This window comes from Coloeus monedula, assembly GCF_965178545.1.
Source record: "Coloeus monedula genome assembly, chromosome: 4".
In the NCBI taxonomy this organism is placed as follows: domain Eukaryota; kingdom Metazoa; phylum Chordata; class Aves; order Passeriformes; family Corvidae; genus Coloeus; species Coloeus monedula.
Window position 1 is genome coordinate 67,056,348 of NC_138784.1, and position 15,442 is coordinate 67,071,789.

The 15,442-nt window shown below is 36.2% G+C and overlaps 1 protein-coding gene across 1 annotated transcript in view; it reads right to left on the reverse strand.

Moving 5' to 3' along the window:
• Window positions 1-1,175: 1,175 nt before the first annotated feature.
• Window positions 1,176-15,442, reverse strand: part of PCLO (piccolo presynaptic cytomatrix protein) — a gene marked incomplete at both ends in the record, with an annotated part of 318,636 nt that continues 304,369 nt past the window's right edge. The window contains 3 exons of the mRNA XM_082280339.1: window positions 1,176-1,316; window positions 5,787-5,932; window positions 6,546-6,680. Of these exons, the coding sequence (XP_082136465.1) occupies window positions 1,176-1,316; window positions 5,787-5,932; window positions 6,546-6,680 (422 nt within the window). The remainder of the gene's footprint in view (window positions 1,317-5,786; window positions 5,933-6,545; window positions 6,681-15,442) is intronic.

Here is a 15,442-nt window from a genome sequence, read left to right on the forward strand (position 1 = left end):
TACTTGCCTGAGAAGCCATGCTGTTGAATGGATTATACTCAGACATTCACCTGAGATAGCAAGAGGATATTCTTCATTCTAATGCAGCTGCACTCAGTCAGGAACTGCCCTGCTGTCTCTTCCCCTTAGATTTCTAGTGTGTCCCCAGTGTTGATACAGAGCCCTGCATCGAGAGGGTCAGTGTTGGCATGGTGGGACTGCTCCAAAGTGCCCACAAAATAGCCTAGAATTCATTGTCTCTCTACAGTTTCAGAACAAGACTGGTTGCTGAAAAACATAAGGACTAGTTGAAATAACTGCATTAGTCCCAGTGCTTAAGTCTCTTCATTCTCAAACTGATTTAGACTTTCTGATTCAAAGGGTGGGGTGAAGTACAGTGTCACTGACATTGAAACAGCATTTTTTCTTTTTGATGTAGTGTGGTTTATTACCTGTCCTTTCTCCTTAAAACCACATCCCAAGGTATAGACAGTTCGTATAATTTTATTCATTACATTCTAGGAGAGTGGTTTATATCCATTTTTAACACACAGAAACAAATGAAACAATCAGATCTGATTATCCACAGTATAGTTTTTGAAGGAAAAAGAAAGAAGGAAAAAATTAATGTAAAATAACATTACCACTCTTGCAAACATCTTGCAGTTTGTGTCAAGTGGCATAATCTCACTACAGCAAATTATCAGATATCCTAAGGTGCAGAGGAGCAAGTTTTGCACTTTTGATAAGTGAGATTTGGAAAGTCAGTCACCCTAGCTGCTTTTGCATAAAATGATCTCCTTCTGGTTGCACAGAAAACCAGACTGTGCTTCCCATCACACTACCTCCAGCTGCAGCCGAGCTCTGTGTTAGCACCTGCCTCCAGCCTTCATCATTTCCTTCACAGTTACTCTCTTCACAAAGAGTCCAACAACATGGAGCCCTCATATCAGTCTTCATTTCAAACAGCCTCACTTTAACTTCTGGGCCCAGATTTTCTTCTCCTTTTGCTGTATTTTGCAGCAAAAATAAGTGTACTAGCCCTCATTTAAGTGTGCTTTGTAGCCCAGAGACTGCTCTTTTCTACTTTGTATTCTGAAAGACTAGCTAAACACAATGATATCAAACTATATTCTTGAAGTGATGCTGTTTAGAGCAGACTCTGCATGTTTTGTGCCCTAAGCAGACAGCTCTGCTCAGTGTGTTTGTGTAGAGCTGACCAACAGTTTGTGCCAGTTTACTATTCTTTTCCTTAGATCCACTTTGTCAAGCCAGATATAAGCTTCTCCAATCAGTGTCTTTTTCATAAACTTCCCTCCACTGGAGACAAGCAGAATCTGTGAAAATAATAATAATAATAATAATAATAATAATAATAATAATAATAATTCACTGATGTGCATAGTAACATAATACTAGCAAAACATGAAAGATCCAGAAATGTTGAGCTCAAATATGCTATGCACAGAAAAGAAACACTGATCATAACTTTTTATATAGAGTCACCCCCTCACAAAAAGCCCTGTGAAAATTGAATCTTCTCTCCCTTCTGTTTCCCTATCATGAGACATAGCAATTAGAAGATGACAATCTTGAATGTTAATGAGCAATTTGTTTACCTGCTGGTTGCCAAGGATGAGCATAAGTTTTAAGTTACAAGACAAAGCTCTGTGCAGGTGAAGTACCAGCTCTTGTTAAGTCTGTGGAAGTCTGATGAAGACTGGGTGTTCAAGGCTCTCTGTGAAATGTCATCCAACCACATATTTTCCAGCTACAGAGGTTTGTGCCATGCAAAAAATACACTTTTCTTAAGGACTTGTCTCATTCTGTGGATCTATAGGTTCATTATACATGTTTCTAAGAAAATGCATTTCATAATATGTATACTTCAGGGTATGAGCTATAGTTACACATTCAGAAAAAATTTAGCTTTTCTTGATTCTGAGTAACTGAATTAACAAGCACAATGTTTTGTTGTTTGGTTTTGTTTTCTTTTTATTAAATTTCTAAGTTTTTCAAAAAGAGAAAGAACTAATGAAGATTTGCATCTCCATGACAGGATTAGCAGCAGGTTTGTAATATTCACAGTCACTGAGCAGACATCAACAAGCAACAAGCAAGGGAAGTAAATAATAGCAGGAGGAGGCTGTCAGTCTCTGTGTGAACCAGCAGGAAAGAAAATAGGGCATTTTGTTGTTTGGTTTCAAAGATCTAGTCTAGAAGAAAAATGACAGGACACAAGGATTTTGTACTCTGCTGAAACCACATGGCAGTAGACATGTAACAGAACTGTAGAAGAACTTGAATTTCCCGTATCAAGAACGTCAACATTTTTGAAAATTTTCCATTCCGATTTGGAAAGCAAAGTAAAACATGCAAACTTTACATTACAAATAAAATTTAAAATAAATTTCAAAAGGGAAGATATTTACAAAAGTTTTCCTGAATAGGCTTCCTACTTACTTGTCCAGTTTTGATATCAATTGGCTACCTGGACAGCTTAGACACCTAATGGCTATTAGTCAACAGGTTTGAGAAGGGAAAACTCTTAGGCACTGAAATATTAGAAAACTCCATTAATTGGAAAAGGTGTCCTTGAGGAAAATAGGCAGCCTGCCTCCACTGCTGATGGCTTTCTAGGTCCCTAGGTTCAGTGTTTGCTGAAGAATGGACTGCCCAGAAGCTGGAAAGCCAAACCAGAACATCTGTGAAATATGTTCTTCGGGGTTTTTCTGATTATTCTCACTTAGGACATTATGAATTTCTAATTGCAGTGAGCCACGAGCCAGAAGCTTAGTGCTTTCCAGAAGGATCGCAGGTGAATTGCCAAGAAACAGGGAAATCAGAGAAGCAAGGAAAAAACTGCCAGGGCCTGAGGAAAGTGCCTGTCTTAAACCTGCCAAAATGTTTTCCACAGAATGTTTTCATTCTGACACAATTAACAGTTTTGGGACAGAAAAAAATATATCCAATTTTTCATTAGTTCTGTCCTCGATCCTTCTCCCACATGAACCCTGGGGTCTATCTTCTCTGGCTTGTCTGTCTCTCATCCTTGTTTATTCTCTGCTCCAGGCCTCAAATTCCAGTCTTGTTGTCCTGGATCAGTTAGTCTTAGTTACTGAACCCCAGGGTTTCTGGTTTTTTTATTTATTCCCATTACTCTGTACCAGACAATTCAAGTTTTCTTCATTTTGGTTGGTTTTGTTTTTTGGGTTTTTTTTTCCTCAAAAGCCAATGGTCCCATTTTTATGGCAAATATTCCCAGCACTTGCTCCTGATTTTTAGACTGTCTTAATTTCTGCCTCTGGTTAGTTCTCATAGCTCTTTACATTGTACCTTCTATTATTATCATGTTTGATCTCACTCCCTTTCTATGATCTTACTTTCTTCCATCATCTTCCAATTTAATTTTTGTTCTATAAATTCTGGTTTTGTTTCATTTCCCTCTCCCCCAGATCTCTTTTGACTGTGTCCATGTCTTTGGTCCTAAATGTTCATTACTCAAATCCAGCATTCAAATCACCCAGGTTCATGCTTTGCCATAGGAACAAATCACTGCTAAGCTTGAAGAGCACATAAAAACAGATGCACTGAGTCAGATTACAGCTCTCTCCAGGCAAATATTTTGCTTTCAAAAGTGCAGAGGGCAGTGTATTAGGCAGAATATAAGAACCAGGCAATTAAGTATTGACATTCTCTCAAAATACCTAATAAGGTATGTGGACCATTGACTTCCTGACTCACAGGTAGTAAGTTTTTTATTTAACAGAATTTGATGTCTTTCGTCCATAAATTTCTCCTATAATTTTCTCCAGCTACTTTTTCTATGAAAAAATTTAGCACTCACAATATATAAAGGCAATCCATATTACAGCTCAAAATCCAATTTTCATGAAGCAGAAACACTTTTCCTTTGTTTTAAACTTGCTCCTTGATACTTTTACAGGATACTTTTACAGCTTTCATTCTCTTTCTTAGCTCTGGTGTGCAGCATCGGCACATATCATAGAATCATAGAATCATAGAATATGCTGATTTTAAAGACATAAGTCAGGATCATAAAGTCAAACTCCTGGCCCTGTGAAGGATACCCCAAGAATCACATTGTGTGCCTGAGAGTGTTGTCCAAATGTTTCTTGAACTCCGTCAGGCTTGGTGCTGTAACCACTTCCTGGGGAGCCTCTTCCAGAGTCCAACCACCCCCTGGGTGAAAAACTTTCTCCTGATATCCAACCTAAACCTCCCCTGACTCAGCCTCACGCCATTGCCTCAGTTCTGTCACTGGTGACAACAGTGAACAGATCAGTGCCTGCCCTTCTGCTTCCCCTCAGGAAGGTGTTGAAGAACACAATGAGGACTCCCCTAAGTCTCCTCTTTATATGACAGAGTTCCAGAGGAAATGTTGTCAAGTCTCAGGCTAACTGTTCCTATGGATATGTCCCTCACTATCTCCCTCCTAAAAACTTGATGGATTATTTATCTGTAGGATTCTGTGAATTCTTTACTGGCCTACCCTATATGGTTTCCTCTTCAAACCACCACTGGAAGCAAATTTTTTACAGGAGCTCTTAAACTTTGGCAAGACTTTATTGACCACTTTGGCTTTCCCCAGAAAATGTAACCCTTAAACAGCCTTTTGTTGAGTCTATCAAAACAATAAGATGTTAGGACACCTTAAACCAGGAAAAACACTATCTATTTTTGGGTGTCTTGTTTTTGAAGTAACATCCATTTTGACTGTGATATTACTGACACAGGCAATAAGCCTAATGCAGACACTTAGATAATCCAGACTAACTTTAGTCACCAAAATGCGGCTGTCTTATTCAGGCTGCTCTGACAGATTTAAAGGTATGTAAAGTGCTGATATGCCCAACAATGTCTTCCACTTAATTTTAAGGTTGGCCTGCAGATACCCCTTGAATTGTTTCCCTCCACTGACTGGAGAGAGCCTGAATATATGGCTTACACTTGTTATCTCCTAATGTGAAAATAAATGAAAGTAGGAAAACTGAATTCAACCTGTCCAAAAAAACCCACAAGTCTGGCCATATGACCAAATCTGTCTAAGCAAGTAAAACACAGGAGAGGGACTATTCCTGAACCAGTTCCATGCATCATTTGATGTGTAAAAGACTGACAAAAAGTCAACTCCATTACAAATGTACCAGAGAATATCTGCCTTCGCATAATCAATAATTCTTAGTGTCTGAGATTATGATTATTGTATCAAATTCTAGGTACCACAACTTTTAAAGAAGTTGGAGAACTGGATAGAATGATAAAATGTTTAGGCATTTAGGCAAAAGGAGATATCAAAGAAATTTGGTTGACTTAGCCTTGAAAAGTATAGAGAAGAGATAAGATGGCCTTTCAACGTAAAACCTTTTTTTCTTAATTAAAGTGGATCAGTTTTCCTCTGTACTTTGTGAGGATACTTAAGGATAAGTGAGCTTAATTTAAAAATATGATCTATTTAATTTTGATATTGCACTGAAGTTTCTAAATACATAGAAAATTATTCTTGGAAGGCATGTATAACTCTGTTCTCTGGGGGATTTTAAGAACAGATCACGCCTAAAATTTTCAGGCCTGATCTATAAATACCCCTCCTCTGTGTGGTGTGACGGAGTAATCCATCTTTTAATGTCTCCTCTAGCCTGATATTTCCATTATTATATAACTGTATTACTTTCTTTGTAGTTTTCTCTTTTCAGCAAACAACTGGGGTAGAAGATTGAGCTCAAATGCCCATAGCACAACACAGACAACATCCAAAATTAGGATTTAATAAAATGCAGAATTACCTGAAGAGAATGCCCAGCAGGACTCAAGCTAAATCTAAATGTTTCATTGAATGAAGGCTCTCGGTCATGCCTGCATACCCTGGTTTTCTTCTTAATTACTCTCTTTTGGGTAGAGATATTGACAACATACAGCTTCACATACAGGTCTGGGGAAGAATAGTTCAATGTGTTAAATACAGAAGCTTTTAAATAATCATTGTTCTTAATGATTTCAACAGAGGGGATTTTTTGTGAAAAAATGACAATTTACAAAGTCATACTCTGTTCTTGTTCACATGGTGTAGAAATGGACCCACCCCACTAAATCCAAGAGAATTACTTTTTGTTTATAATGCTGTTATTGAAAGAACAAATACCTTGATGTCTTCATCGATGTATGAAAATACCATTGTAAGCATGAGATTTTAGTTTTCAAAAAGCTTTTTCATAAAAATACAATACTTTACTAGTTATACCTGTTCTTTGATAACCTAGGGATTTATAATTTTTACTAAAATTAAAAGTAGATTAATTTTTAAAAATAAGAAGTAAATTAAAAAGAGGATTAACTTCTGAGAGTTAATTTGCTTCTACAAAATGTTTTTACTTTCATTAAAGTTGCTCATAGGAGAAAAGAAGCACTTCAAAAAGAATCCTGTAGAATATGTCATCCTGGCTAAGAAGCAATTTTCTTTTCCATTTTAGTGAGGATATTAAATGACTTAAGATGCAACCTCTTAATGTTTTCAAAGTATCATGAAGCTGTTTTCTTAGTGATACCTGGTAGATGATCTGGAGATTTAAATTTGTATGTGATATTCCTGCACTGAAGGATTTCTACTATCAGTTGTTCTCCATCTGTCTTCATTTCCTTCTTTAATGCAATCTTGATTTCACCCATGACCTGTGTTTTACCTGGAAAAGCAGAAAAAGCAACCCTCATTAATGTAAAAGGAAATGGAATGCATCTTTTTGACTTGGAGAGAAGTAAAATTTTCTGCTGGGTTTTTTTTTTTTTTTTTAGTTTGGGTTTTGCTTTTGCTTTTTTTCCCCTTATAGTTTTTATAGCTATACTTAAATCTTATAGTTTTTAGTCAAGAGTGTAAGGATAATATACAGTTTGGATGAGCAAATGGTAGGTACATGCAGTACACTTGTATAACTAGATTATATGCTTCAGAATGTATTTGCCTCAGTGGAGCTTTTTTCCCAAGAATAGAAATTTTTCTGGGAGTCATTACAAATCACATAACGGTCACTGCAATTCACCTTTTCAGAAACATTTGCTACAAGATTCTGAAGTTATCTCGTTTAAAAAAAAAAAACTAAGAAAAGAAGAAAGAGAACATTCAATAGAGTGTTAAAAGTAAGATATTCAAAGGCAATAAAGTAAGTCTGGTGAAGTCAGCGTTTCATTTCACCTTCCTACATACATGGAGCAATATCATTCACGGAGTTTAAAGGGAAGTGCTTACAGCGACCTTTAAAAGTAAAGGTAATTTCCCTACTTATGTGGGCAGAAATACTGGCCCATTATTTCCACATTTTATGGATTTCGCTCTAAATCAGTTCATAGATGGAGAGAAGGCACAGAAGGAAATGTAGACAAAGCTATTTTGCCTTTTCTCTGCCTGCCTCCCGCAAGCCTTTACAGAAGCCAGGCAGAGAGGAGCAGGGCTACGTCTTCTAAATGCATATGGTGGTGAGAGCAGAGCATCCTCAACTCAATTCTCTCTATACTAACATCATCTTGCAGTGCAGTTGTGCTTCTCTATCTATTGTCCTGCTACTGAAACTATGAATTCACCTTCCTCTTCTCTTTAGACATTAGTTCAAAAGAAAACAAACCATAAAGCCCCTGGGATTCTTTATTACCTAGTTTCTGGTGCCAGCAGGCTTTAACACTACTGGCAATTCTAGAAGCTTCTGCCAAGATGTTTTAAGGTGCAAAGCAATTCTGCATAAAGTAAACAATTATGATACATCTGGAGAAAGTTCTCGATTAAGTAGTATTAAGTTGCCAAGTGGCATGTGGAGATTACTTCCTGTATCACAAATGTATAACCAAATTTGAATAACTCCCTCTAAAAATGACAGCTTCTTTTTCACAGTTGTCAATTCACAGAGTTCACAGTGGTCTGAGCTGGACACGGATGTTCTTTGGTGTGAGAGAAATAAACTTCCTCAGGTTGTCATGGGATTGGATAACCCCAGGGGTTGCATTGATAGGAATAAATAAAAATATACAGCAACCAATCACAACCTTTTGTGTTCTTATATAAGTTTAGAAAACATCAGCCATAAGTGATGTGAGAATGGAACTGATTGCAGGTATTTTGGTACATTGGATGATGATAAATTCTACAATACAACTCTGAAAAAGCGATATTGCATATCTTTTTAAGAAAGTACTAATAGGGTTTCCCAAGGAAGTGAAAAATAATTTTTAACTTGAGCAGTAACATTTCTCTCATTAAAAATTATTTTCAGATGAAAGAGGTGCAAAACAGGATTATCACAGTGGCAGGGAACCATATAGCAAAGCACTAAAAAAAATTACTAATTTAGCTCAGGAAACAAAGAGTGAAAACAAGACATTCAACTGATGCTTTTTCCTGGTCTTAAAATCAACAGTCAAACACGGTTAGAAAGGAAAAAGGGATTTTACCTTGGTATTTATTTTAAGGAACCTTAGGTGCACTACATCCATGTTGAATGCACCACAATGCACACCCTCAAAAGATCTGGTATAACATTATAGGTTTTACTAATTAGCAGATCTATCAAAGATTCCCCAATGAGAGGCTCGAATGAGCCCCCCTCCCCAAGGAACCTTCCCCTGGATGGTTCTATCTTGGTTTACAGAATGTGTTCTGGAGAGGACCTTGGGGTCTGGGGCACACTGATCCCTGGCTACAAAGCTTCTAAAATGTTTGGTCTCCTTGCTGAACAAACGAGTACAAGAATGAAGGCAAAAAAGCACTAGGAATACAGAAGTTGTAAAAAGGTATAACAGGGGTATAAAAGAAAAGGCAAAAAATCATCATGGCATCACTACAGCCATATGCTAGAGTAAAAATTGAAAAGGATAAGAAGTATTTAAGCTGAAGTAGTGTGATATTTTACCTGTTTCATATATATCAAATTCACACTTACTGATACACCACAGGAGGAACACAGTCAAGCACAATATCATTGTGTTCATTTTTGCAACATGCCAACTCTAGGCAACCAATTCTTAAATATATCTATATCTATACATATGTTTAAATACATCCATGGTTTATTTCAGGACTGCACACCTCTTTTTGGGGGACCATATTTATTAATAACTCATTAACAATTAAAAGATGGTGGTTATTAACTAAACTGCTGAAAGGTATTTGAGAAGTCAAGGAGTTTAAATTTGCTGTGGTGGTGGCAACACCAAAGCTGTTATTCTTGTAGGACTGTCACACTCTGCATTGTAAAAGGTTAATTAACTGCAGCTCTAAATCACAGGATGTGTCATCTTCATTGTTGTTGTCAGTTCCAGAGATTGATAAGCATGGATTGTGCTCCCATTCCTTTTTAATCAGATGCCTGCTGTCAAACAGAATTACCCAAGACAAAAGTAAGTAGTTGCCTCCATCATTCCGTGTTATCAAGGCTAATTCAGCAATGCATTAAATGAGCAAGTAAATCTCACTGGAGAATGGCAGGCATTTTATTCAGTTCAATTGTCTAAATGTAAAGTTCTGAGATAATTTGCACTTTTATCTTAGAATAAGTTGAATTGCTTTCTGAGGTTGACTATGTCTTTTCACATAGATGGATAATGCATGAGTAGGTTAAACATGGAAATTTAAATATGAGATATCTAAATGCTGCTACTTGATAAACATCATACTTGAGTAATTTCCTGAATGGATGCCAGATGGCCAGAAAACAGAATCAGGAAAATATATAAACTGACATTTTATTTCATGATTGTGTATAAATTGGTATGGGCTTTTCTGATCCAGAAGAGTGACTGGGGGGTGCTGAAGCAGTGGAATTAAACATAAAATACAAGGGGAAAAAATATTAACAAATATTTCCCAGCATTTTTCTTTCCAAATGAAGTTTATAGATTAAATTATTGTTTACAAAGTAGTAGGAAATGCTCTTCTGGAGCTTCAGGGGTCAGACACTTTATGGTGAAAGATTTTTTATCAGAGGAAGGTCCTTCTAAACAGCTTCCAGTGACATTGGCCTACTGAAGAGATACATAATTTCCTTAGGTCTTTATCTGTTTTGATACACAGAGAGATTAAATTAATGTGCCCCTGAGGGCTCTGTACAGTGTTTATTGATAGAATAAAGGAATTGTTTTGATGTACTTCACTACTGTTTGTCTCATAGATATCTGATTACTTGGACTTGGATAATTATTTCTAACATGGTGTAATGAGAAATAATATATTCCAGAATCAAGCTACTCAAATACTCCTATGTAGCTCTATTTCTTAATTAAACAAAATCTTGTATTCAGCTATATTAGGATGTGCTTGTAATATTTAGAGAGTTAGAATATATAGCACCATGTCATAAAATCTAAGCAATCTGAGATTCCAATTGAAATCTTGATAACTTGATTCAAATAAGGAAAAAGTTACCGCTTTAAAAATATGGGGCATGATTAAAGAGAACTCAAAAACATGGGTTCTGTCACAAGACACATGTTCCCTAGTAGCTTCCTGTGATCTTAGATTTCATCTCTCAGAGGTGGAGTTAATAACATCTACTTCTCTTAGAGTTGTTTGGATTTAGTATTTGTGATTGGGTTTTCTGTGAAGACAGAGACTTTGATTGTGTAAACGTAGACAGGACTTTGGTGTGTGGTCCTAGGGAAAAACAGAAAGTCTTAGGAAGGCTGAAGAAGACCTTGCCACAGTCAAGAATGTCTCCACAGTAACCCATGAAACTCATACAGACATAATTTTCTGTCTAACACAGTGCTGTTGTAGCAAGAAATATGTTTCTGGTAGATTCCTTTAATACTATTTTAAGAATCAGAAATTCATTGTCCAGCAGACAGCTGTGCTTCAGACAAATATATATATATAGCATATATATTTCAGTATTAGAGCTAAGCAAACTCCAACTGAAAGTAAAGCAAAAGTATTCAGTATAATTTTAAAAGTACATATATCAAGGAGTTAAAATATAGCCAAAACCTTCCAATCTTTTTTTAAGCAAATCTTTCTCTCTCCTTTATTTTTTATATATTTTTTTCTTTTACCATCACACAAGTTACTTGTAGTACCAGCTGTTTGTATTCATGATGCCTTTCATCCTCTTGCTGGGGCATGAGCTACTGACAAAATTGCTGCAAAATAATGAATAATCTTCATAAAGAATGCTTCCCAAGGTTTACAGGCTCCAAATTTTTCTGTCCTTATGTGGTTTTTTTTAATTTCCTTCTTTTTGTGTTTTACCTTTTGCATACATATTGCTTTCTCCATGAAAATTGCCAGTTTTCTCTTGCAGGCTGGTTTTATATTAATTTTTTCTACAGTAAGAAAAAAATCAGGCATCTAATACAGTTTTAACTACCACTTCCTCCAGTCTCACAGTGCTTTAAATAGATGTTGGGATTACTACCATGGATCTGTCTCAATAAATATGAGGTTGAATACATTCATGTTCTGAGATTTGTTGCTCCTCCTGCAACTGGATACTCAGTTTGCTCCTCACAGTGCAATCAACAGCTCATGGGACAAACTGCAGCTCAGAGAAATGTTGTATTTATTTACCTCTGCTCTGAAGATGAACTGCAGATGCTAAGGGTCCCTAGTATGTGTTCTTTTCTCTAATCTGCCTATGGAAAGGCTAGGTGGTGTTATAAAAGAAGGACTCAGTGTTATTATTATTTACTCTGTCCCTTACCTGACACAGCTTGGGACACTGTGCAGGAAGCCATTCTCCTCTGAGATGGCAAACTCTGTTCCACTCCTGATAAATGGCTCCCTCTGGGACACAGGGGTGCTCTGTGGTGGGAGCAGATAGGAACCAAAGGAGCTGCTCTCTTTTTTGCTTCCCTCTCCTTACCTTGTATTGTGGACTGCTGAGAACAGATTAAATATTAGGAGATGAGTTAAGAAGGTCTTTCATTAATATCTCCCAGTCTCCTTGGATGTGATGCACAATTGTGTGATGGGAGAGAGGAACAGAACTTTAGCCTGCATGCCCCAAATCCTTATTTTAAGATGAAACAAAATTGTTGTACAGAATGTATTTTGAAAACAGAGAAAGTCTTTTGCCTCTTGAGATTTTGAGGTGTGGAATATTTCCCACAAAAACTCTGTTCCATTTATTGGTCATTCTGTGTGTGCCTCCCTTTCAGAGGTATTATTCATCTTTTTGAAAGGAAAACACAAAACAAAACAAACAAAGGAACAAAAAACCCCACCAAAAACCCCTCAATTTTAACTGTACATTGATACCATATGTAAAAACACTTGACCTGAAGTAATGTGATGTGTGGGAAAATAACACTGATACTTCACAATATGCTCAAATATGAAAAATAAAGGCATGTACTTGTACCAGTCCAGTTTCAGTCAGCTTTATTTCTGTTGTGTGACTTTCTAAAATGTTGTAGGTTCGTGAGGTGGTGGGAAGAGTATAATGAAGGAATAGTGTTAGAGGAGGTGAATCTGAGGAAAGAGTTTCACTAGTATCAGAAGTTGCCCAAACCAGTGACCTAAAGGACAGTATAGGAGACCAGAGCTTTCTCCAGTAATATTTTTTCTTCAATATTCTAGCAAGACTTGTCCCTGTACCATAGAGATATTTGGATTATAAACGGAGGGAAAATCATGAGACCAAATTTAGGTGATCATAGATCACTCCACAGGTTGATTTCAACTATGAAGATGAACACAGAATACCTGTGTGCATGTGACTGGTAGTAGGCAGAGAGAGAATAAAAATGAGGTGAGGGAAGTCAAGATATTCATACAAATAACTCTTAGTACATCCTACTAGATTATCTCTTATTTATATCTTCCACTTCTGTGGAAGGGAATTCTTAGGTTCTAAACTGATAATGCTATCAACATCTTCTCTGCAATTCCTTCAAATACCAGATTTCCCCAAATGTTAACTCTGATTTAGAATGACAAACTAATGACAGTGTTAATCATAAGCAAGTGTTTATGTCTAATGCAAACTCCCTAAATGTTCTAGGCAATAGGGATAACACCTCCTTAAGCTTTTGGTTTTTGGATGGATAAATGCCTGTGGAGGTGCCTGCCTTTTTTTCAGTGATAGTTGAGAGGCGAGTTAATGGCTTCCATTTAGAAAATGGATTTTTAAACAATGAAACTAGGCTAAAAGTATCAAAATTAAAATTTACAGCTCCATATTTTTCCATAACTTTATTGAGAGAAAGCTAAAATGATGGTTGAAATATTCTTGTGATTTTAATCAAACTTCAAAGATAGGTGCAGCCTAGATCTGAAAGGGGAACTGTGCAGTCTCAGAAGGAAAAACTCTCTTCAACCACCTTTGTTCCCTTTCATCCTCACCATAAATCACTGCCCAAGTCTAAATATATATTCATAGTCTTCACAATTTTAGCATCTTACATAATGAGGCATATCAGACGCTGCAGATTCAGCTGCATAAAAGATGGCTTGCCACAGCACATCTGAAATTTTGATGATGAAAGGCACATTTTGCCCTGGCTTTTTGTATAGACAGAAGTTCATACAAGGAGAAGAAGAAAACTAATATCATACATATAGAGCAACCTGAATCTTGATTATTTAAGCTTATTCTACAGCAGCTTTACTAAGGAGAAAATGTGTTGCTAAAGGAAGAAATAATTTGCAAACTTCATGTAAAAGTCTGAATTTGACATACCCACAATTCAGTAAAGTATTTGCACAATGCTACAATAATCTTTTTGTAACACAGCATAAATATTTTGTTAAAGTAGGACAACTGAGTCTGCACTTTTTTTCCATGTCAGTATGAGAACACAAAATGGGTCTCACCTATACAAAACCAGGGAGGACTTTGCTAGATTTGCTTGGGTTCTCATTTAAAAGATGACAGATTTTAAGCTACTTTCCCTCTCTCATGGTAAAGACATTTTAAATCTATTTTTTAGTTTTGATATTCAAGTTTTTGAGAGTTTGACAGTATAGTCTGAAATGACAAAATCCCTTCTGAGCCAGCCTTCACTTTCTGTGTTGAAATAATGAAAAATTTTACACCTTCTCACTCTGAATATAAATACAAAGATGTGAATATCACAACAGATTTTATTTATTCTTTGTGTCCACTTGATTTTGAGAAATTAGACATTCTGGCTTGAAACACTAGAAATCCTAGGAAGTAGATTAAAGTCCATTTGGCTTATGTTACAATATGTTGAAAGTATAATGGAAATAATATAAGCACTTTAAAGGAAGAAAAATTACTCCCATGCATGGTAGCAAGAGATAATAGAAAATGTCCATAAAGATATAATAAAGAGGATCAAATAATTATAAATATAATTCAGAAGTCTTATGTAGCACAATATCAGAAGGGGAAAACTAGATTACCAAGTAGGTTTTGCATTTATTGTATTTACTTATGGGAATCCAAAGAGACACAAATAATTTGAAGAGAATATTTTACTTGGGATTTTGTTTACTTGGGATGTAAACAAACATTCACCGACCTAAATTAAAATGCACAAAGTGCTGCGAAAATGTTGTAAGAACAATGTATATCCTAAAAACAACAGCTAAAAATAAAAGCAATGAAATCAAAGTACTTGCAGATTGCGTTTCCAAAAAGTATTTTTCTGTAAGGAAGCCTGCTGACAACTCAGAAGTGAGCAGAGTGACATAAAAACAAAGTTTATTTATATAATGTCTGCTGAACTTGTGGGTCAGGAAGAAGCAAAACCATATTACATTTCAATGTAAACCCAAGAACGTTGCGTAACAGAAACACCTAGGAACTTCCCTATTTGCTTTGGTAGAAGGCTGTTTAAGCAGTGATTTTTCTTTCCTTTTAGTGTTTTGGACATAGTGAAAGCAAAAAAGAAAATTAAACTTCAAAAGTAGATGGATAAAATTAGATGCAGGTATTTAGAGAATTTATATGAATAGAAAGATAAATAGAAAAGCAGTTAACGGGTAAAATTCTAATTTCAGGGGTAGATGTTACCTACACATCTAATAAAGGCTTAGTTTTACTAGACAGGCTAAAGTTTTTAAAACTGGCAATGAAACTGAAAAAAGTACCACTATTTTCTGACTTAACAGTGAAAATAATAGTATATTTTGATATTTTCCCTTTGTCATAAAGCTGTCCTATCACAAGGATGCATACACAGTGAATAGGACTTGGTGTAAGAACCACATATGATGTGGCTTCGTTTAGAGAGTGACTCACCGAACATTTGCTGCACAGACAATAAGCACTGAGCCTGCACTGTTAGTGCAGTGGAACAAGCTGTTTCATTTCACAGCTTGGCCAAGTCGTTTATAGCCCACAAAAAAATTACTTAACACATGGTGGCATATGCAACTCTATAAGGCTTTCTTTGAGAAGGAGGTGGAAGATGGCATTTGTATACACAAATACGTCCATACACATACCCAAGCTAACACAATATGTTAGCACTCCTTTGTGCTATAAACCTAGTAGGC